The sequence below is a fragment of the Thunnus thynnus genome, chromosome 13 (genome assembly GCF_963924715.1).
Source record: "Thunnus thynnus chromosome 13, fThuThy2.1, whole genome shotgun sequence".
NCBI classification, from domain to species: domain Eukaryota; kingdom Metazoa; phylum Chordata; class Actinopteri; order Scombriformes; family Scombridae; genus Thunnus; species Thunnus thynnus.
In genome coordinates, this window is record NC_089529.1 from 13,181,135 (window position 1) to 13,205,485 (window position 24,351).

General features: G+C 40.1%; 2 protein-coding genes across 2 annotated transcripts; one reads left to right on the forward strand and one right to left on the reverse strand.

Moving 5' to 3' along the window:
* Window positions 1-455: 455 nt before the first annotated feature.
* On the reverse strand, window positions 456-5,569 carry si:dkey-71l1.1 (uncharacterized protein LOC569883 homolog). The gene is made up of 11 exons (XM_067608084.1): window positions 5,436-5,569; window positions 5,126-5,319; window positions 4,015-4,216; window positions 3,357-3,424; window positions 3,161-3,253; window positions 2,924-3,025; window positions 2,702-2,807; window positions 2,286-2,408; window positions 2,088-2,164; window positions 1,896-1,998; window positions 456-1,807 (listed from the first exon to the last, which is right to left on the reverse strand). Exons 3-11 carry the CDS (start codon window positions 4,196-4,198, stop codon window positions 1,668-1,670), a joined length of 996 nt encoding a protein of 331 aa, XP_067464185.1. The 5' UTR covers window positions 4,199-4,216; window positions 5,126-5,319; window positions 5,436-5,569; the 3' UTR covers window positions 456-1,667.
* Window positions 5,431-24,346, forward strand: LOC137196284 (uncharacterized). Its single transcript, XM_067609154.1, has 21 exons — window positions 5,431-5,566; window positions 5,871-6,044; window positions 6,124-6,280; window positions 11,450-11,653; window positions 11,784-11,942; window positions 12,050-13,306; window positions 15,538-15,702; window positions 17,384-17,519; window positions 17,665-17,799; window positions 18,006-18,076; window positions 18,192-18,280; window positions 18,623-18,758; window positions 18,863-18,950; window positions 19,253-19,358; window positions 19,962-20,084; window positions 20,510-20,664; window positions 20,800-20,929; window positions 21,031-21,178; window positions 21,486-21,615; window positions 22,741-22,871; window positions 23,532-24,346. The coding sequence occupies exons 1-21, from the start codon at window positions 5,530-5,532 to the stop codon at window positions 23,653-23,655; spliced, it is 3,855 nt and encodes a 1,284-aa protein (XP_067465255.1). The 5' UTR covers window positions 5,431-5,529; the 3' UTR covers window positions 23,656-24,346.
* Window positions 24,347-24,351: the final 5 nt, after the last annotated feature.

Sequence of the window (24,351 nt, forward strand, 5' to 3'; positions counted from 1 at the left end):
ATTTATTGATTTTTTTTAGCCCTTCAGAGGGACAAAAAGCTGAAAAATCGGAAATTCTGACACATTTTGACCTTATAAAATCATTATGGTGAACTTTTTAGCAGCTATGTAAACATCCAGCAGACATGGAGCAATATAAGCATTAATTTAAGAGTTTCTGGTGTTTCCAGCCAACTGATGAATATTCACTCTCCTTTTAGTTTTTAACAATTCCTGAAAGAAACATCTGGGTCTTTAGCTTGCTGCTCAACTACGTAGACACAACCAAAACAATGAGCTAAAAAAGCTAAAAAGCACCTTGGTGCTGAGGGTAAGTTCAAAGTTACATGTTAACCCTTTCACTGAAAATATTGATCAGTGGAGCTTTAAAACACAATGAATTCACAGATATATTAACAGAAATGTGACATTTTACGACAACTATTCATACACATGATGAAGAAACAAACAGTAACTCTGATAGAAATAACATCTTTAATAAATTAAGTCCAAAAAGACAGTCACTCCCTTCCACTTCTTTCCTTGCGTACAGGTTACATAATGTATATACAATACATATGCAACATTTCATATGTTAAACAGGACTGGATATTCCCTTAAAGCAGCGTGAGTAGTGCAGGTTGCATACAGATCAGTGTTTCCACACGCCGCTGTCTATATACATACTGGCATCCTGGCATCCCTCAGCTGGAGGTTAGTGTACAGTATATGGAGCAGCACCTTTTCTTTTTGAGTCATAGGGTTAGTATGTGTTAGCGTGTGGAGCTCTCCCACACTGTTATACGCTGGCGAAGAAAGACTCAATCAAACGTACAATCACTTACTCACACACACAACTTTAAGGATCATACTGGTGTTTTAGCATGATTTCACCCATTTACTGAAACTTGCACAAAGCACTACCGACCACTTTGTTTTTACATCGATCCTTTAGGCATTGACTCTCTGTTGGTGTCATGTTGTTACTGGAAACCCAAAGCTGTGTTAAACCTCATTTGTGTTTGTGCATTCAAGCACTGGGAAACCCAAAAATTAAAAATTTAGGAGACAGATGCTAAAAAGCAAGTCAATTGGGACAATGTGAAAAGAATTATATGAGTTTAGTAATTTGTATTACTAATCCAAAGCAAATTTCCTGTTTCTACAAGTTAATTTTCAAATATGTATATCAGTGGCTGCTTGCAAGATAGCAAAACTCATTAGTTTTACAAACAGCGGGAAATATTCTAGTTAATGGGCAAAAACATGAAAAACACTATAATCTTCTAATACAATCTATGTACATTAAGTGTCTATATGAATACCTACAGTATAAAACTATCATTTTCTGCCTCTTATTCTTTCCGTTTCCATTGTCTAGTAGGCAATGTGCAGAGTTAACATCATGGGGGCAGTAAAATATATCCAGTCACAGTTGTGGAGCCCCTCAAAATGTTGATCCATTCTTTCCGTTTAATCCTTCACCTCCGTTTTGAGAGGTAGGTTGCAAGATGAGATGCATTCATTTTAGCAAACATTTTGGGATTCCAGACCCAAACAATGCAAAGGTGGTTCACAGGAGGTGTTTTTAGTGATAAACCTTGTAAGATCAAGTCATGCCTATGAAGCAGATCTCTGGACGGACATCCTGACAGTCAGTTGCAATTCCAGCTGGTGTTAGTGGAGGATTAGCCCACATTGACACCTAGGCCCACTTGCAGCTTGTCACCGCGGTGATTTACAAACGCGCCCATAATCAGGGTGGCAGGGAGCGGGGTCAGACGCTTCTCCAACACACCTCCTATTATGCACCGACTGTTTATCATACCTGGATACACGCACAGAAAAAGTGTCATGTATGCTTTCTTGATAGTTTTCATCGAACATGAGGTTTGCAGAAAGAAATAACTGTTTACCTCGAAAGACCATGTTGGCTTCTGGGAGTTCCATCTGATACCCAAACGAGGTTGTGGTCTCCTGTGTCCTGGTACTGGCTTCAAACTCCACCCCGACTTGGATCTGGTGAACAGACACACACATACATATATGCAATATGCAACTTAAGTAATTGATGTGTTTATAAACAGTATGTTGATATTTCCCCATACCTGTTTGTTGGCTCTGTGATAGTAGCTAGCATGAGCACCTCCTTTCCCAGCATTCAGTGTCGCCACCCAGTTTGGTCCTGAACACAGAAAAAAAAATGAAACGCTGCTTCTAAATCAACAAAAACAGATCAGGAAATATGTCAGATCAATTAAATAAATCAGATTCACAAAGAAAAAACAAACAAACAAAGTTCCTACTAGAATACTGTCCAGCTAAAGTAAGAATTCCTCCCTCCTCTGCTCTGCCTCGGTGGTAGACCAGCTCCCCTCCTAACACCAAACCAGAGGACACACTCTGCAGGAAGTGAGTCACTAGTATAACTGTCCAAGATAAACACACAGAGACACAGAACAGATTGAATCAATAAAAATAACCTGATAATGTGCTAATTTGACATTTGTATTCAGTGGAAAAACCCCTGGAGGAAAAAAAATCTGGAAAGTATCAGCAGGAAACATCATTTTTGGTTGTTTGCAATACTACTTTTTTCTGATATCATTGGATAATAATAGCGTACCAATATGATGCATCTTTATCAGATACTACTGCAGGTTGCAAAACTGAGTGATGCTCCCGGGTTGTGCTCTCATCATTATACCCGTCCTCTTCTTACCTGACTCTCTGAGGACGTCTGGGTTAGCTACTGTCACTGCAGCGGTGAAGTCGTTCCCTCTGTACTCAGTTTCAAATTGCCACGTTACAAACTGGGACTGCTGGGTCTAAAACACAATCAAGCATTCATTTTAAGCAAAGACATTGACTTTTATAGAGACAGTGTCTGAATATGGGATGGGATAGATGGATTTAAGGGAAAAAACAGACATTAGGATCTCACCTGGAACACCGTTCTGGCTCGTACACGCTCAGAGAGATGCAGCAGAGCGTGAGCGTTCAGACTGCCTGAAGAATCCATCTCACCGATCAATGCCGGGGCATCCTGTGATGTGAGGAAAGATCAAGATGCAACTTGTCAACTCAAAAAAGGCAGCTTCATGTGTTTCCCTGTGTTCTATATAGCTATAAACAATAACAAAGTGACGGCACATTTGTTATCCGATGATTCGTTCTTGACCTTGTCCTTGCTGTAATCGTCAGACTGCAGATGCTCCACGTGGAAACGATAGTACGAAGGACTGACAGCGCTGAGGTGGAGTGTGTGACTGACCTGGAGGCAAACACACACTTCAGGGTAAAGATCATTAAAAATAACGTTTTAATATGTAAAGTGATTTACACCCTTAGTTATAGCATGTGGGCAGAAGCATCACCTTGAAGAAGCTGCTCAGAGTTTTATTGACGATCATCTTGACTCCCTCAATCTGCTGAGGAAACACATCTGAGGAGGTGGAAAGAAAAAAGAGTCAGATAAAAAAAACATTAATAACAAATTTAGTGTGTTTACATGCTCTGTAATTGTTTGATTGTTCACTTCTAGATAAAAACACAGGTTTCAGGTTATGGGAAACACTTTTGGCATTTTATTTTTGGTGGACAAACAGCATGTAAACTTTGATTTTGAGTAATCAGACTATTGTTTCAGTCTGAAGGAAGTGTAAGAGCAACTTAAACACATAATTGTATTTGGTAAATAGTTTGTTATATATTATATATGTTCTAGTATTATATAGATTCATACAACAATGGATGTATATTTTGAATAGTGCATTATAGGTGGAGTACATTTAGGTTATGCTTATATTTGTTATTATTATTTCTTTAAGTACTAGAATAGAGGTACATATATGTACATCTGTTGTTTATGTTTGTTTATAGTTAATAGTGACATAAGGCAGTTTTTAGTGCACCTGAGTAAAAAAAAATTTAGCAACATGGTGCTGAGATGTAAAGAAGTCTGAAAAACTGAACATCGGAATGAACCTTTGACCTTGTGTATCGTAGGACATCAAGTTGGTAACAGTGATGTACCTTTGCAACTCCTGTGTAGAGAGTGAAAGCTGCCTGGGTTAGGTAGCCGTCCATCTCTCCTCTCCCACCGTGGTGGACTGTCCCAGTGAGCAGGATGAGTGTCCCAGCGGCAAGGAGGGGGGTCCGTGGAGAAAGGCCAGTTCTGATGGCCCGGACCGGAAGACAAAGCCAGAACGCTGCCCATGTGGGTGCAAAACACTTCCTACAAGACACAAAGGACGGGATTACAATGATGCTATGACCCATTTACTAATCCCACCTGCATCCTGCACCTGAATCTTTTGGACTCTGTTCTATACAAGGTAAAAAAAAAGAGGGAGAACATAAAACCTACCCTGAAATACAATTTAAACATCCCCTCCAGACATGCTTTAAGATTTATAAAAATACTCTATTTTAAATAATAATATGTGTTTGATATAGTTTTTACACACAAAAAATTACCTTGTTAAAATCCTTAAAATGACATCTCCTCCTCCCTCATTAAAAGTTACAGAATCTAGAAATATGGAAATATTTTTCATCTTAAAAGATGTATCAAATCAGATTTTCAACGAGCTTAGAGGAACTTTCCACTTTCAGAAGATAAATGTGAAAACATCCTTCGAGTGTCAAACTTTGCACATACATCATTCTGTACAGTGAAGCTCAAACATTCAACTGTAGAAGAAGAAAAACACATTTTTGAGTGGAGGGGCACTTCAAAGAAAAGAAAACACCAGAAAAACAACCTGACATCTCTCACACAATGTTTACATGGTGCGTAAACGTTATGTGATTCTGAAAAATAAATTATCTTATTGCAGAAACATCTATACTCACATAGAAGGGGTTAATGCAACCAAAGATGGAAACAGCATCAACATTAAAAAGTTACATTTCTACATTTATTTTGCTGGAACGTTCGATTTGTTTATTGTACATTAAAGACTTGAATTGCAGAGATGATGCATGCTATGAGCATCCTCTATACGGCTGACTGATGTTTGTATGTGCAGGTGCAGCAGTTCCGTTAGCCTCCTAGCATGACCTTAGCTTCAGCAGAAACAGACGTGTGTGTGTGTGTGTATGTGTGTGTGTGTGTATGTGTGCGCGCTGTGTGTTTGGCTACCTGCGTCCGATGTGATCAAAGCACCTTAAAATCCCGAGCGGAACTGACAATCGCACATCAGGAAAAACTGTCAAGTTGGACTGTCTTCATAAAGATGAACTAATAGGCGAAGGCTGCTGATGCTCGGATCATCTGATGCTGCAAATAGCTCCCTCCTCCAGATGTGTGATGCGCCACCCTCCATACATGTCCCCCTGAAAACATGACGGGAATTTTGTGGTCTGAAAATGTACGGTTATACATTTACACGTGTAAGACCGAGAACTCAAACGTAATATTAGGAAAATACAAACTGTACATGTTCACCTACCTAGCGTCATTTAGTTTAGGGTGAGCCTTTGTTGTTTTCGGCCTTTAAGAGCTCGGGTAAACAGCAAACAACCGTTGTTTCCAGTCGGACTACTATGTGTGAGACACACATTCAACGCAAAGCTGCTACAGGTGAGATGACATTAATGTACCGCAGCGCTAGGGAGCAACAGAAGGTTAACAGGTTAACAGGCTTTATTCAACAGTACAGTTAATGAAATGTTTTTGTTTTAGTTGAGCCACTTTTAAAAAATAGATACGGACGCTGCTTACTAAAAATATGCAGTTACAACCTTCATATTAGACCGTGAAAAAGACAGGAGCTGGTCGTTGTCGCTCCTGTAGTACGCATCTCTTCCTTTTCGCACTCAAAAGCTGTAAAACTGGGGCTGGTTTTTTTCTCTTTTTTACTGAACTGAGTTTTTGTGGTTTTCAGCCGGGCTGGTCATGTCTCCTTCACGGTCCATCTTGCTGGTGGGAGAAGGGAACTTCTCATTTTCTGCCTCTATAAGCCAGTTTGACAGCGTCACGGCCACTTGCCTGCAGCATCAGGAGGAGGCATTGCGGCAGGAGGGCGCAGCCGATAACATCCACATCATCAAGGACTCAGGTACTTTTTTTCCCACTGAGCTGTATTTTGTGGGATTGTGCTTCTTTTTTGTATACTTTTTTTCTTTTGTGTTGTTCAGGTGGAACTGTGCTTTTTGAGGTGGACTGCACAAAGCTCGGGGAATGTGCCTCTCTGCGGGGACGAGTGTTTGACCGAGTAGTGTTCAACTTTCCCCACTGTGGGAGAAAGAGTGGGGTGAAAAAGAACAGACAACTTCTCAAAAACTTCTTCCTCAGGTATAACTGCGTTAGGATGCAAGCATTTACTATTGTCAGGTTCATCTCTTCTCTTAGCATCCATCACCCAAATCTGCAGATATCTTTACATAAGGTCACCTGGTGTCTATTGAATTACAGTATTATTTGTGACAGTCAAGAAGTTTGACAAAACTTTAGAGCTGCAACAATCATTCGATTAGTCAATCAACAGGAAATCAATAGCCAACTATTTTGATAATTGATTAATCGTTTTGACTAATTTTTTAAGAAAAAATGCCCACATTCTCTGTGTAGGAGCCATTTATGTTGATTGTTGGCATATCATCTGTTTAGTTATAACTTGCAGTATTATTTTGGACACTGGGTGGCGGTCATGAGATGCACAGGGTTGTATATTTAGGGGCATAGGTGACAGGAAACGGAAGGCACAGGCAGGTGGAGCACATACAGTTCTTATCAGATCGGGAACAGACGCACACTACAGCTGGCAGGATAGAAACCCGGTATGTTCATGACATGTACAAAGACTTCAATAAAACAACAAACTAAACGGCAGCCAACGGACTGGAAAATCTGTTCTTGAATCTGCGTAAGATCACTCCTAACTTAACCTACCTGTGTAGTAATGGTAAACTGGAAAAACAGGAAAAGAAAGGACATCAAAAAATGAAAATTGCCATTACACCTAAGTAAGAACTCGCTCTTCGAGTGAAATTGGAGCTCGTGATTCATTCAGACGGACTGAGCATTGTCACGCGGAACAACAAAGAGGACGCCGCCATTACCAAACCAGGTGGACATCTTCGTCACCTGCGCTTACCTGACGGTGATTGAAAACCGCAAACTGAGTGAGTACATGCAAGCATTAAGCTTTATTGGAGAAGCTATATGCGAAGCCGTATTGGAAGACGGCTATTATAATGGAGTTGGTGGACTGAAGACTGAAAGCTACGATCGCACATCGATCAGCTGTTTGAAACATTGTGCCGGCAGCATACTGCTTTCGTCAACAAGTCTTAAAGAGACAGTGAACAAATATGTCTGATGCTCAGTCACAAGATGACGATGTTGAAAAGGAAAAAAGGGTTATCAAACACACTGCCAAAGGCTTGGAATTGTTCATTGCAAATTGTCAAAAGACACGAAACAGGAAATGTAAACAAGCTAACAAGTTGATGGAAATGCTGAAAGAGCTCATGAAATCAAAGGAAAATGTAAGAGAAGTACAATCTAATTTGTTTCAATTAATCAAGCTCTGTGATGAAGCCAAGGAAAACCATGAATCACTGGTGAATTTACCACTGCCTAAAGATGAACTTGAAAAGCAAAATCAGTGGTTTCAACGAAAAATGGAAATCTTTAAAGGGTTTATACAAGATGTAAAGGTGTGGTTACCTGAGGCTGGACAGCAAATTGCACACTCCGTTGCTGAAAGTGTCATACTACGAAGTGTAGTAAATTCAGATGACATTGGACCTGATGACAGCGTTTCAAATGCCTCAAAACCTAAATCAAAGCACAAATCCAGTTCTTCATCACGTGCATCTTCAACATCCTCTGCTCGCATTAAAGCTCAGGCAGAAAAGGCTGCTCTCATGGAACGTGTTGCTGCCCTGAAGAAAAAACATGAGCTTGAGGCACAAGAAGAACAATTGAAAAGAGAGAGAGAGCAATTGGAACTAGAAACTGAACTGGCAGCAACCAATGCAAAAATCAACATACTTGAGGCTCTGGGATCAAGAAGCAGCTCTAGAGTTTCTTATGGGATGAACTCTTATTTGAGAAAAGGAACTGCTCAAAATGAAACATCAGCTAAATTAAATCCACACGCAAATGAATATTTACCAGATCAAGTGCAGCAAAGACAGAATGTGTTGATTGAAACTAACTCTTCTTCCCAGCAACAGGTTGTTAGACCAAAAGAAACATCTCACGGACCATCTGTTCGACCTCATGATACAACCCATCTAATACAATATTCTCCTCAAAGGCAAAATGTACAGAGTCGTATGCAGGGGTATGTTCGCACTACACCCCCTGTATTGAATGATGGCAATCAAGTTGATATGTGTAACCTAATACAGAGGCAAAATGACATCACTGCTCTCCTGGCTCAACAAAGTCTCTCTTCTACTTTACCACCAAGAGTCATTCCTGTTTATGATGGTGATCCTTTACAGTACGAAGTTTTCAGCAGGGCATTTGAGAGAGGAGTGGAAAAAAAGTGTGATGACTACAGTGACTGCTTGCATTTCCTAGAGCAATATACAAGAGGGCATCCAAAAGACTTAGTCCGCAGCTGTCAACATCTGCCCCCAGCCCAGGGCTATCAAAGAGCAAAAGATCTGCTCAAAGAACATTTTGGTAATGAACATAAGATTGCCACTGCATATATGGACAAAGCATTTGCCTGGTCAGTGATCAAATCAGAGGATGTGGAAGCATTGCAAGCATTCTCACTGTTCCTTAGAGGTTGTTGCACTGCAATGGAACATCTCACCTATATGGAGGAAATGAATGTTGCTTCCAATATGAAGACCATCCTTCTGAAACTGCCTTACAGGCTCAGAGACAAGTGGAGAAGTAGAGCATGTCAGTTACAGGAGCAGCGTGGACACCGAGTTAGATTTCCTGACCTGGTAGACTTCATAGAGAGACAAGTGAAAATACTATCAGATCCACTTTTTGGAAACATTCAGGATGCTAAGCCAGCTGCAACTGTCAAAAGCTCTACTAAAACAAGAGAAAAGTCAAGACCTAGAGGAAGCAGTTTTGCAACAGCTGTAACACCGGTAAAAACATCTGTACAAGAAAATTTGACAACAAATGGAATGAAAGGAAATGTACCTACTACCAATTCTCAAAGTTCTTGTTTGTTCTGCAACAAGAGTGGTCACACATTGGGGCGGTGTCCACAGATCAGGAAGAAGATGCACAGAGAAAAAATAGACTTCTTAAAGGAGAAGGGAGTCTGTTTTGGATGTTTAAAAATAGGACACATGAGCAAAGACTGCAAGAGTCGTTTGACTTGTGATGTGTGCAACCAAAATCATCCTGAAATACTTCACATTGAAAAGGACAAAGGAAAAAAAACAGAACATACAGAACAGAGTGAAAAAGCAACTGGGAGTAATGCTGTTCCCTCACCTCATACATGTGGGCATATTGGGGCCGGTGATGAAAACTGTACCTTTTCCATTGTACCAGTACAAGTAAAGAGCCAAAAGGGGGACACAGTGTTGCAAACATATGCATTTTTGGATCATGGAAGTACATCTACCTTTTGCACAGAAAGCTTGATGAGAAGGCTGAACATAACAGGGCAAAGGACCAATATTCTTTTACGTACCATGAACCAAGTGAAGCCTGTGACCAGTCATCATATCTCAGGTTTGGAAATATCTAGTCTGGACAAAGACTATTTCATTCAAATATCTGATGTGTTCACACATAAAACCATGCCTGTTTCCCAGCTCAACATTCCCAGACAAGAAGATCTGACACAATGGCCTTACTTGAAGGATATCATGATTCATGAAATAGACTCACATCAACAATGAAACCAAACGCTTCCAAACATTTGTAGCAAACAGGACCTCTTTTATAAGGGATGCTACTGATGTATCACAATGGAGATATGTTAACACAAAGGAAAATCCTGCAGATGAAGCCTCTAGGGGACTAACAGCAGACCGCTTCTTGAGCTGCAAAAGATGGATCCAGGGACCAGATTTTCTCTGTAAGCCAGACAGAGAATGGCCAAAACCTCACTTGGAATCTGCAATCTCTGCTAATGATCCAATGGATCTGGAAGCATTCACACCAAACCATCTTCTTCTGTTGAAGCCTAAGCCAATACTACCACCTGGACTCTTTGTAAAAGAAGACTTGTACATCAAACGCAGATGGAGACAAGTGCAATACATGGCAGATCTCTTTTGGAAACGGTGGACACAGGAATACTTACCTCTTATCCAAGAACGACAACGGTGGTCAAAGGTAAAAAGAAGCTTTGCTCCAGGTGACATTGTTGTGGTGGTTGATTCTACTGCACCACGAGGCTCATGGCTAATGGGCAGAATACTGGAAACTAAACCAGATGCACAAGGACTTGTGCGCACAGTTCGACTCCAGACGAAGAGCAGCATCTTGGAAAGACCAATAACAAAGATATGTCTGCTCCAAGAAGCCGAGACCTAAACGGCAAGAAAAAAAAAGAAAAAAAAGGGAAGATTGAAGAATCAGTAAAGAAGAAATGCCAACACATAGTAGATGCATTTTTTGAAAATTGTATATATAATGTATAATGGATATGGCACCTTTTTTATTATTTATTGGTAATTGTTTTGTTATATACTTAAAACAATTAGGGGCCGGTATGTAGGAGCCATTTATGTTGATTGTTGGCATATCATCTGTTTAGTTATAACTTGCAGTATTATTTTGGACACTGGGTGGCGGTCATGAGATGCACAGGGTTGTATATTTAGGGGCATAGGTGACAGGAAACGGAAGGCACAGGCAGGTGGAGCACATACAGTTCTTATCAGATCGGGAACAGACGCACACTACAGCTGGCAGGATAGAAACCCGGTATGTTCATGACATGTACAAAGACTTCAATAAAACAACAAACTAAACGGCAGCCAACGGACTGGAAAATCTGTTCTTGAATCTGCGTAAGATCACTCCTAACTTAACCTACCTGTGTAGTAATGGTAAACTGGAAAAACAGGAAAAGAAAGGACATCAAAAAATGAAAATTGCCATTACACTCTGGTTCCAGCTTCTTAATTGTGAATATTTTCTGGCCTCTATGATAATAAACTGAATATCTTTGGGTTGTGGACTGTTAGTCGGGACAAAACAACGTATCTTTGCATCAACATTTTTCATCATTTTCTGACATCTTATAGATCAGACTACTAATCGATCCTGATCTAAATCAAAATGAGTCAGTTTTAGATCATTTATTCAGACAAACTCTTCTTAAAACTCCATGTGTTAGACAGCATTTAACATTTGGAAACTCGCCTTCTTTTGTCAAATGAAAATAAAAAGGCTTTGCAGAAAAACATATTTATATTTCTTGTAAAAAAAAAAAAAAGTGCAAATTGGTATCAGTAAGTTATAAACTCAACAAGTTCCCAACAATATACAGAATACTTTGTTTTTCTTTTCCTCCAGTTGTGTTCAGGTTTTGGCTGAAGACGGGGAGGTTCATGTTTCCTTGTGCAACGGGCAGGGTGGGACACCGATGGACCAGCCGAAGCGAGAGTGGCACAACAGCTGGCAGGTTGCTGCCATGGCAGCAGAAGCACACTTAATCCTTAGTGATGTCCAACCTTTTGAAAGTGAGAAATACCAGAGCTACAAGTGCACTGGATACAGGTAAGGAGTAAAGGTGAGTGTTACAGTGTACAATTAGACGCAGCTCTTTGTGTCCCTGAGTGTGTGTGGGTGTGTGTGTGTGTGTGTGTTTGCATAAGGATTGTCTAATGTTGGTTTTGCTGTTGTACAGGAGCCAGGATAAGGGTTTTCATGTGGAGAATGCTTTGCTCCATGTGTTTACGCGCAGCCTCCCCTACAGCTCTGCTCAGACACTCAGAGTGGAGGAGGCTGTTGAAGGAGAGAAAGTCCAGTACAACATCCAGGCTGAGCTCAGTGATTACATATTCAGGTTCAGAAACACAGAGATTCTCATGATGTTTGCATAACAAGCCAACAACGTCAAAAATACAATTATATAACCTCATACTGACTGTATCCTCTCTTTTCTTTCATCAGGGGATTTCTGTCCTCAGGGTCTGTCCATCCTGTCAGGTTGGTGTATGATTTTCTTCTTGAAGGACTAACAGAGAAGTGGTCTGTCTCCATGACAACAGAGACTCTTCCCTTCCTCCTCACGGCCAAACAGCTGCAGACGTGCTGTCACGACATAGAGAGTGCAAACTGCTACTGGATTCACCTGCTTCAGAAAGACCTCAACTCTGACGCTCATACCTCTACAGACAAAGAAAAAGATCAGTCGACATTCTCGGACCGTCAGGGAAGCGCAGGCACACGAAACACTGTATCGGCCATATGTGAGAAAGTGGACAGGGTGAGGAGCAAAGGAGCTGAGAGTTTAAGGTTCGCATGCTCCCTTGATGTTGATTCTGAAGAGGAAAGTGGTCTTTATATGCTGCGTCCTTCACTGCACCCTCAACTGGAAGAGCTTCTAGCTAGAAAAGAGGAGTTGACTAACAACACTGGAAGTTGTGGGGAGACAGAAGGGAACAATAAAAGTGTTGAAGATGAAGGAAATAAGGAGGAGGAGGAGGTTTGTGGGAGCTGTAATGGCGTTGCAGGCTCATTGTTTGGCATTAGTGGCCTTGTGTTCAAGAATGTGCCCATCAACCTCTGGGCTCTGCCTGTTTTTCATGAGTTTCTCCTCAGAGGTGTTTTCCCTTCAGAGAGCGAGCCAATCAAATTGCTTGGACAAAGGCTTGAAACACTGCTGGCTCCCTACGGGGTTTCCCTGGTTACGGAACCAGGAGGTCTGCGTCTGATGGCGCAGCCGATGGGTTCGGTCGGTCAAGTGTTTGCAAATACTCCACCTGACAACACGAGCCATGTCAGTGTCACCGTATCCTTAAATCTGGACCTCCTCGCCACGCTCCTGTTCTCACTCCCAGACTGGCGGCTGCTGTGGTCACATGACCCACGCTTCTCAGAACAGTTCGCACACCGCCCACCGCCGGGGACACCTTTCCTCCCATTCTCCCTGTTCCCCGAGCTCTTCAGCTTTGACATCAGCTTCTGGACAGGGCCAAGCTGGGAGGAGAAGAAGTTTTACGCCGTGGTCCGAGAGGCCAGTCACGGGACCGTGGAGCAAGTTAAGCTCATCGATACGTTCTCACATCCTGACCTGAGCCAGACCAGTTACTGCTTCCGACTCACCTACCAATCACACACACACGCTCTGTCACACACACAAGCCCTCCAGTTTCACAAAGACTTGGAGTCTTTACTCTCTTCTCGGCTGCAGGTCACCATCAGGTAGCCAACATTTATATTTCAAACTTTTAAGAAAAGGGATTTAACTGTCTTTTCTTCAGAGACATTATAATTACCAGTCTGTTTGCAACTGCTAATTATGAGCTTATAATTGGCAAAACTGTAGTTGAACAGTGTTTACAATAGTTGAGGCATCGCTTGCTATAGTGTGTCTTTGAACTGTGATTGGAGTTTTGTGTATCTGTGTTTTTATCATCATACAATAAACCTGTTATTTAACATGAAATTTGTGGCCTATTGAGAATCATTATTAAATAGTCACATTCACCTGTAGTACACAATGACAAAGCTTACTTTGTACTTTTGACTTACGTAAGGTATTGTAAAAAGTATGAATTTGGTACAACTCTGATCATTGTTTGGGCAGATAATACCCAGCTTTTATTATTATATTAGATACTTTATGCTCTTCTCAAGTTTTATGTTTTGGTAACACTTTATTTTGTAATTTCCTAGGACATTTCCTGAAAAGAACTATGTAATTTGGTTGAAATTATAGGGAAAATAGAGACAAAGTGATGAAATTGTTAGGATTAAATTAGTTTTGTTGAGTTAATAAACAGCTCTATGCATTGGTGCAAGTGAATAATCTTTTCATCTGAAGAGTATCTTGATTACATTAAATTAGTCGCTTAAGCATTATTTCACACCAGGTAAATTGTGGAGGACAGCCTATTTTTCAGAGGTTTGAGAGCTTTTGTTACTTTTCAGATGAAAATTTGACACAATGGATAATATAACAAGCTTTTAAAATACAACACATTGTTAAATTTGAAACCACTGGTTTCCAAGCTTTTTAGCCTTTGACGTCTTACAAAAAGCAGTGTGTAGTTGGGGTCACATTTCAGATGTCTATGAGTTGTTAACAGCTCCATTAAATAGTAATTTTTCCCTCTAAACTTCTCACATAGTTTAATTTCACTAAATGTTCAAACAATCCAATATTTCACCAAACATCAAAGATTGGAGAAAAAGTCCAAAAACTGAAAACAAATTTGTGTATCAGAACTTTGTTTTTTCTTCTTTCCTCTCCCATTAATCATCTCACGACCCCTCAGATTTATCTGGTGACCCTTTGGAGGGGCCTGACCCCTAGGTTGGGAACCACTGGACTAAACTAGCTAACTGTATATAAAGTAGTTCAAACTATCTCCACCTCCAGCAGCTACAACAGTAACATGCTGCTCTAACACTGATGCTTCAGTATTAATAATCTAATGATGTCATATATAATAATATATCAGTCAGAGGGACCAAACCACTGCTTTTACTGCAATACTTTAATACCTTAAATACTTTAAATTTGAGCTTCACTGTGCAGAATGATGTATGTGCAGAGTTTGACACTAGAAGACTGTTTTCACTTTTATCTGCTGAAAATGGAAAGTTTCTCTGAACTTATTGAAAATCCAATTTTAAGGCCTACATGAATGATTTGTAACATCACAACTAGTTTGGAGCCGATCCTGGTCCAATATTCAATTTACAGAAATGTGAAGTGGAAACTTGAAGCATCCAGTGCACAAACACTGAGAATGAACTTTACAGTGAAGCTGGAGACATCTTCTGTGAAGTAGTAAACGTTTGAATTGAAATGTATTTGCACATTCATAAACTCTGGATTTTTTAAATGAGGGACAAGGAGTAGATGCCATTTTAAGGAATTTAACATGGTAATTATATTTTTTTGTGGAAAAACCATATCAGACACACAATATTGTTCTAAACAGTCTTTTATACGTTTTAATACATGTCGGGAAGGGATGTTTAATTACATTTTGTTGCTCATACTTAAGTACTTTTACTTAATTAAAGGATCCGAATACTTCTTCCACCACTATTTCTCATTTTTATTTATTTTCTTATATTTTTATTTTCTTATATTTCTTACATTCTTATTTACTTGACATATAATTATGTTTTACATAATGATATTTTGAACTGCACAAGAACGCACTTTTCTATTGAACTGCTGAATGTCTGTTTGTTCCATAAAAGGAACAAAAAAGGGGGGCGAAGTTGGAACAATATGGACAATATGTAGAAAAAAGTATAAAGAACGAAATTAAAGAGATGCGTAGTGAAATTGGCTGGGGGGTTGGATCCAGATGTCACTTTTGTGCGGGAGCATTGCCGGAGTACTCTCTTTAGGCTCCGTCTGTGATGATGAGAGCTGTCAACAACCGAACAGCGCCGAAAATGAACGAAGCCTGACTCGGAGCTGCATCGGTAAACATGGCGGCCAAGGCGCTTCGGCAGCGAACCAGGCGAGGCAGCAGACAAGATGCAAACAACGTCAACATCTCCACCGAAGCTCGGCCACCGAAAGAGGAGAAAGGCGGCGGCGGCGACGACAGCAAAGTCGCAGAGACTCGGCAAGAGTGAGTATGAGCGGGGACGGAGCGACGTTAGTGCCGCCGGCGCTGTCAGCTCCATCCGCGGTTCTGACTGACGGACCGACAGCGGAAGCTAGCGAGCTAGCTACTTTCATACGTTAAGCAAGTTTTTGATCATGACACCGCGATAACAACGATTAATAACGCCTACCTCACTACAAATAGGGCTGTATGTTTACACTAGTTTGAAATATAATATCTGTCCGTTTGTGTTTACACTCTAATAAACGCTTGCGTCGTTGCTGTTAAACAGCAACGTAATGAAGAGTTACCTGGTCAGCTTCATTCATTCTCCCGCTGCCACATTTATGATAGCTGGCCACAATGTAGCTGCCGGGAGTGGCTCAATTCATACTAAGCATGGATATTAGGGTTTATTTTATGTATCTGTTCAGTGCGTGGTGTTATTGGCATGTCGCTGAAGTCCCCTCGTAAGACATTTTGACAGTTCGTAAGGTGACGTGTCATAATAAACAACGTAACGTGAGGATCAATTCTGAGCTGCTGCAGCTCAGCTGACTAATCTCTGATGATGGTGGGTCTGAACAAGGGGGGGAGACACTGCAGGCCATCAGTGCCACTATAAACACCAGTGAACTGGTACCAAAACAATGATGAGCAAGTGCAGTGTATCTGCTGTATAAATTAATTAAGGATCTTGCGCTGCCACCACTTAAACAATGTGTGTCATTCTGCAGGAACAATGCTAGGGAGACCAGGACATCAGCAAGAGGTGACTGCTCAGCTAAATTTAGGGAAGCTGCTTTTGGACAATTAGCATTTTCAGTCAGAGTAGCACATAAGAGGAACTCAATTCCCACAAGTCTCAGAGAATACACAAGCTTCAGTATTTTTAAAACAACATTTAAAACGTGGCTCAAGATAAAACAGTCATGTGATCACTGATCTAAACATTTATACATACCAACTGTTTTGAGTATGTAATGTATTTTTTGTATGATGTTTTATATGTGATGTACTGTTTGTAAATTTGGTAATTGTATTGTTTTTAATTGTTTGTATTGTACTGTATTGTTTTTTATATTCTCCTTCCGAGGGACCGCAGATGTAAATTAGCTATATATCTAACTCTGGCAGCAGCAGGAAAGAAACATGTGACATGTTAAAAGAGGAGAAAATGAACAGTAAAATCACAATAAAACAACAATAATAAGCTAATAAAAGCTTGGAAGATTAAAATGATACTCCTACTACTAATAATAATAGTAAGAATGATCGTCAATATAATCCTAATTGAGTTGGTCAAGTAAAACCAGGCTGAAGGTTGATTTTTAAAAACTAGGACAGAATATTTAGTGTAGATATAACTTAAAACAAGAGAGTCGTGAGATAAAAACAGTGAAAATTGGAGTAGTGGAGGTGCAACCTTATAATGTTGTAGGACAACCAAACCCTTCTTACTTTAATTAGACAGGTTCGTCATGTTGTCTGCTTCAGATGGCTAATTAGGCTAATCAAGATTTAGGTAATTTCCTGTAAAATATGCACAAAGCGTACACCATACACTATTTAAGTACATTGAGGTGTAATGTTGAAGAACCCAGAATTCTGATGCTGTTTAATACCTTTTGATGTTGAAATAGATCTTAAAAATTAAGTACATATTGTATAGTAATTGTGCATTTGTGTATTTTTTTTTTAACAGGTCAGTAAGTCGTGGAGGGCAGGTATGGGCCCCTGAAGGTTCGACTGCATTTAAATGCCTGCTCTCCGCACGATTCTGTGCAGCTTTGCTCAGCAACATCTCAGACTGTGATGAGACCTTCAACTATTGGGAGCCAGTGAGTATCAGAAATCCACTATCTAGGGATTTTATATCTATGTCAGAGGCATTTATCTCTTTTTTTCCTCTTTTTTTATCATGTTACTGATTGTCCTTCTTTAACTGTTCATGTCTGTAATGGTCGTGATTACTTGTTTTGACAGATGCACTACCTGCTTTATGGCACAGGGATGCAAACATGGGAATATTCTCCATTGTACGCCATCAGGTCCTACGCTTACTTATGGCTACATGCCCTTCCTGCTTGTTTACATGCTCATGTACTACAGACGAACAAGGTAACTATTCCAAGGTCACTGTCTTTTCAAAGTTTGTTGTTATGTTTGATATTTCAATTTACTTTAGCTGACCTGTAGGATAATTAGAAGCTCTTTCCCACATGGGGCCACAGAACACCATTCATGAATTCAAACACAGAGGCGTTTATAACCTCATACTGGGAAATGTGCAGTAGTTACAGGCTTGTGTTACAATTGTGTTGCAGGTGTTGGTGTTCTACTTTGTGCGATGTGTCTTAGCGTTCTCCTGCTGTGTCTGTGAACTCTATTTCTACAAGTAAGTTTATCCTCCTCTTAAATACAATCCGTTTGACTTGTTATAACGTACAGTGTGTATGTACAGTATATGATATGGAAGTTAACTATTTGGTTTGTTTGTGTGTGTGACACAGGGCAGTTTGTAAGAAGTTTGGTCTGCATGTGGGCCGTCTGATGTTGGCGTTTCTTGTCCTCAGCACTGGAATGTTCTGCTCGTCTGCAGGTTGGTCAGATGTATTCATGTAATTTTTCCATTCTCCTTTATAACCGAGCCTCATTTTTCTCAGTGTAGCTCTGTCTTCTTAATTGCCAAATGACCACACTGAACAAAATATGGAGCAAAACCTTCAGTTAAATTGCGCACTACATTTTGGGAGGACCGTTTCATATTTTTGGTACTTTACTGTGATGCAAGCTCGCCATATTTTGGCACTCTTAATAGTAAATTTACTCCTCTGAAGGTTGCTTCATAGACACTGTGGCTGACTGTATTTCTCCTAGAGATTCCCGTTTGCTGTTTTGCAGTTTATGTGATTAATGATCCTCTTTCGTTCTTCCTCCGCAGCATTTCTGCCATCCTCTTTCTGTATGTACACAACGCTGGTTGCCATGACTGGGTGGTTTCAGGACTCGCCGCCGTTAGCCGTAATGGGTGTGGCTGCCGGTGCCATCGTTGGATGGCCATTCTCTGCTCTGATTGGGTAGGGTCATGAACTAAAATAGCTTTTTGTTGGCAATACCCTTCAAAGACTGACTTGTCAAAATGTATTACTCTCAATGCTGCTTTGGTTTATTTTCTCTGCAGGGTTCCCATTGCCTTCGACCTGCTGGTGTTAAAGAGGCAGTGGAAAGGTTTTATCACCTGGTCAGCTGTCGCTCTGCTGCTGCTGCTGGTGAGAATACTGAAAAATGCATGTAAAACACTTTAAATTTACACATAACAGGGCAAATGTGCATGTAGAGGAGTTTCTTTACGATGTCGCAGCTGCAGTGTGTGCACAAACGGTCAATGGGAGAGTTTATCATTAATGCAAGAATATAATAGGATATTACACTTTCCTCTGTCATGTATCATACAGAGTATGATATAACTTGTATATAGTATCAATGTAAATACACACAATCTATGTATCACACTGTTAGTTCTTCCTGAATGATATGATTATGTTGTATTGAACCAGTGTGTCTTCCTCAGGTACCATTCGTGGCAGTGGACTCTTTCTTTTATGGCAAACTGGTCATCGCTCCTCTGAATATTCTACTCTATAATGTCTTCACACCACATGGGCCCGATCTGTATGGTAATTTACACACACCATTAATGAATCACTCTATATGATTTTGGCATTAAGATCACGCATAAAAACAGAATTATGACCTTCAACATGGGGACATGTAATCTCCAAATTGTTTTTTGTAGTTGTTAAATTTGTATAGAAGTGATTACCTCATGTTTGGGGGTCGTTATAGTGATTGTAAGTCTGATGGTATATTAATTTAGTGACAGAATTGAACAGATGGATCTTCAAAGAAAACATGTCAACAATTTAAAGCTGCATTGTTTTTATTGGACTCTAGAGGGCGTACGAGCACATCAACAAAACTGTCATATCAGACCCTTTCAATTTGTGCCAATAGGTTATTTTTCTCTCTATTAAGTTGGCAGAAAATGGTTTAATTACAGTAACACACATGTATGTATATATATATAGAGAGAATCTTTTGGCTTTTGTTTCCACCATCAATATTCAGTGTTTCATCTTATTATAAATTATTTTATAATCTCCAATTTGGATTTACCTTTAAAGTAATTCCTGCAATAACTACAATGTCATAATGTTGTTTTATTGTGATATTCTGTACATGAGCTGTAATATTTTGCATGTTCTGTGTTAAATTTTCAGGTACAGAGCCGTGGCATTTCTACTTTGTCAATGGGCTCCTGAACTTCAACCTGGTGTTTGCTCTGGCACTGTTTTCTCTGCCACTCACTGCTCTCATGGAGACACTGTTACACAGGTTCAATGGTGAGGACTGTGCGTGTTTCATACACCAGCACTAAAAACTGGTTAAATGTTGTCATTGCTTGGCCTTTTTGGGGGGGTGGAAAGGGGGTTACTGTCACCTCACTTCTGTTTACATTTAATATTAATGCTGGAAAACAGATTGAATGCTGATAAGCTGTAATGAAAGCACAATTTCCAAAGGTGATTGTACTGTTACTATTATGAAACTATTAATATGTAAAATTGACCCATCCAGTAATGCTGTCCTGTACACAGATCCCTTTCAGTTTAGACATATATTTAACATCATAAGGTTATATCAAAAACAAAAAAATCATCTAGTCAATCAGATCTTGTGTAAAGAGTTTATTTTTCTTGTAATGTTAATTTTCAGAGCAGCTGCTCTTGTGATTTCATGTGCTTGTGCACTCATGTGTTTTCTGCAGTGCAGAACCTGGGTCGTCCATACTGGCTGACTCTGTCTCCCATGTATCTCTGGATGTTGGTTTTCTTCACCAGACCTCATAAAGAAGAAAGGTTTCTCTTTCCCATCTATCCTCTCATCTGCCTCAGTGGGGCTGTAGCCCTCTCCTCTCTGCAAGTGGGTGTTGCCTTTATTATTATTATTATTATTATTATTATTATTATTATTATTATTATTATTATTGGCCTTTAAATTAAAGCAGCAGTTTGTATGAGTTGGTTTGATTTGTGTTGTTCATTTCTTTTCCTGCAGAAATGCTACCACTTTCTTTTCCAGCGGTACCGTCTGGAGCACTACACGGTCTCTTCCAACCGGTTGGCTCTCAGTGCAGTTGTTGTCTTCACAGTCCTGTCACTGTCTCGCTCTGTCGCCCTCTTCAAAGGTATGCTTACACACAGGAACTGTTGTCCTAAGCACCAATGTCAGGCTTTATAACATGACAATTCAAGATTGACCAAAGAGTTTTTCTTTCTCTTTCCACAGGCTACCACGCCCCTCTGGACTTGTACCCAGAGTTTCACCGCATCGCCAAGGATCCAACTCTGCACTCAGTCCCTGAAGGCAGGCCTGTTAGTGTGTGTGTGGGCAAGGAGTGGTACCGCTTCCCAAGCAGCTTTCTTCTACCTCACAAGTCAGTATCCACGAACCCTTTCACAGGTCTTCAATGTGTAATAAAGTATGGATATGGAAAGTGTATTTTGTGGTTCATTTGTTTGCTTGGTTGTCAATAAGCAAATGTTAGAGTGTAGTCTTCAAAGTCCTCAAATCTTATTCATATCTGTGCAGAAACCTGAAGTATCAGTGATTCTTTTGTGTTGTGGATTAACATGTAAATTATTTTTTAACATCTCCAAGCCAAGATTACATTTGTCATGCCAGATACACTTAAATGAATGTGACTGTGTCATTTGCTGATTGTTACTCTTTCTAACCTCCAGCTGGCAACTGCACTTCATTCAGTCTGAGTTTAAGGGGCAGCTGCCTCAGGCGTACGCCTCTGGTCCTCTGGCCACACAGATCATTCCAGCTAATATGAACGACCAGAACCTTGAGGAGCCAACCAGATATGTGAGTGACCCAGACACATGTGCATGTTTTTTGATAGATGAATACTGGGCAGGATCTGACATAACCCGGTGCTAGTAAACGTTTCAATCAGAGTCATCGCGGACAAATAAATTAGGGTCAGCGGCCAGGCAGGTGATAAATAATTTGGAATCACAGTGTTTGGGGCCAGGTTTACATCGCTGTGTGGTGCAGTGCCGCTGCTAAATGATGAACGCCACCGCTGAAATTTCACATAGTACATAATAATCATGATGAACACAAACTATGCTCACTTTATCTGCTTTGAGCAGCTGATTTGAGTGGGGAGAGAATGAGATGTTTGCCTCTCCGTCTCTCTCCTCTACTCTCTGTCACTGCCTGTATGCAAGAGGGTGGGGCTGAGCTACACACACACACACACACACACACACACACTCACACAGACACAGGACAGCAGACCACAGAGTCCAAAGCAGACAGGATGAATCAGACTTTAGGTTATTCTATACTTGCTGCCAAAGTGCAACAAAATCCGGCAGTAAGGGAGACGGTACAAGCAATTTATCAAACAACTGTTGAACAAGCAGAACATAAATACGACGTCTTTGACTTCCAGCAGTCAACTCCCCTCTCATCCACAGCAGCTATATTTTATAGCTATACGGAGCTTGTTAAGTTAGTGGCGAACATTTATGAACAAGCTCAAAACAGACGTTCATTGTATGTAACGATTCAGTTTAATTAGCTAAGTATGACACCAGCCTCTTCTCTCTCCTCTACCAGCAGTACCTGACCAGCAGCAGCAGGGGGGGGAGACAAAATATGGAGAAACCTACATTTATACATCTTTCATTTACTGATCCAATATGTGCCTAATTTTATATTTTGCATATATGTGTAGTATATCAACATTACATATTCATAACTAAAGGAAAACAACCAAATCTAAAGGGTCACTGTTGTAGGTATTATATATACAGTGAATAAATCACCATTTTTTGGCTGCTGGACCAATGGAAATATACAAGGAGCCAGTAAAACCCTGATCTACTGGCCAAGTGGGCCAGTGGGGAACAAATATTATGTTGGACACTGCTGTTGTTAATAGCAGCTGCATTTTAATTGTGGAATGTCTGCTGTATGCAGGTGGATTTACGGCAGTGCCACTACCTGGTAGACCTAGACACTGATGAAGAGACACCACATGAGCCGCGTTATTCAGCCAACAAAGAGGAGTGGAGCATCGTCGCTTATAAGCCTTTCCTTCAAGCATCAAGGTATTTTCTAATGGTACACTGATAAATCATAAGCAACAAGAAAACAAATAAAAGACAAATATAAAGGACATGTATCAAGATTGTTTGTTTATGTTATGGATTTGATGAACTCTCAAATATCAATGTCAGTATTGGCCTCAAAAAATTAAGTATCTGTCAGGATCCAGTATTTTCCAGTATACTTCATACAGAAATAGAAAAAAAACACGACTCTCAAATCTTCAGAACATCCAAGAAATTGAAACCAAAACTAAATGCAAGAATAGCTTAAACAATTGATTTGAATCCATGAATTCATCTCTATTTTGAAGTGCTATTACTATACCAATCAGTATAAGAATTAAGACAACAAATGATTTTATCAAGGGTAGACTGATCAGTACTTGTAATTAACAAGACAGAAAGTAGAACTAAGAATTCTTCATCACTTCGTCACAGGTGAAATCTGTAACTCCAAAGAAAATAGAAGATAAAATAAAAACAAGTGAAAGGTATCCTTTTGTAACAAAAAAAAGAGAGAACTTTTTCCAGCTTTATCAAAACAAAAGCCAATGCAAATGTCTCTACACAACTGAAAATTAACTGAAAAGCTCCATTAACTTTCCTGCATATAGACGTTTATTCAGCTTTTCATTAAAATATATGTATTTCTTCTCTCAGGTCTTCGCCTCTCTTAAGAGCGTTTTACATCCCGTTTATATCTGACCATCACACCACCTACAGGCGCTACGTCATCTTGAAAGCACGGCGGCAAAAGCAGCCTCGTAAGCGGACCCATGGCTGACCCTTAAACCTCAACCTGGCCCCAAGAACAAAATCCTAACACCAGAAATCAATCAGTTTCCCTCCAAACAGCTGGCATGTCTGTGTGTGTGTATGTATGTGTGTGTGTGTGTGTGAGAGAGAATGTATGGGTGCCTGTGTGTGCGCGATTTTTGTGCGTGCATGCATGTGTTTCGAAGTATTTGTCATGAAATATTTGAAGATATCAGACCCTTTAAGGACTATATGTCTGCTTTTGGGCTTGTGTGTGTGTGTGTGTGTATGTGCGTGTGTGTGTGTGTGTGTGTGTGAGTGAAGAGAAATTGGTGTGTACATTACGCAAGTGTGCTTGACAGGCATCAGCCAGATATGTATGTATGTCAAACATTTTATTTTAGTTGGTCTGGTGTGTTTGTTTGTGTCTAAATGAATGTCTTACAGTGGATGCACACTACAGGATTTTACATGTATTTAGCCAAGGACAGGTCGTTACAGAGAAAAAACAAGTGTTTTCCTTTCATACTGAACTTGAAAATGTGGCTTTAACGGGAGAATATTCCTGTTTAATTAATGTAAGAAATCTTGTAGTGTTCACTTGTCTGCACTTGAACAGTATCTCGTGTGCTCTGTTGGGTTTGAGTGGTGAGAATGAATGAAAACGAGGTCGCGTGATTAATTTAACTTGAAATGTTAATAAAAATATGATGATATGACTGTG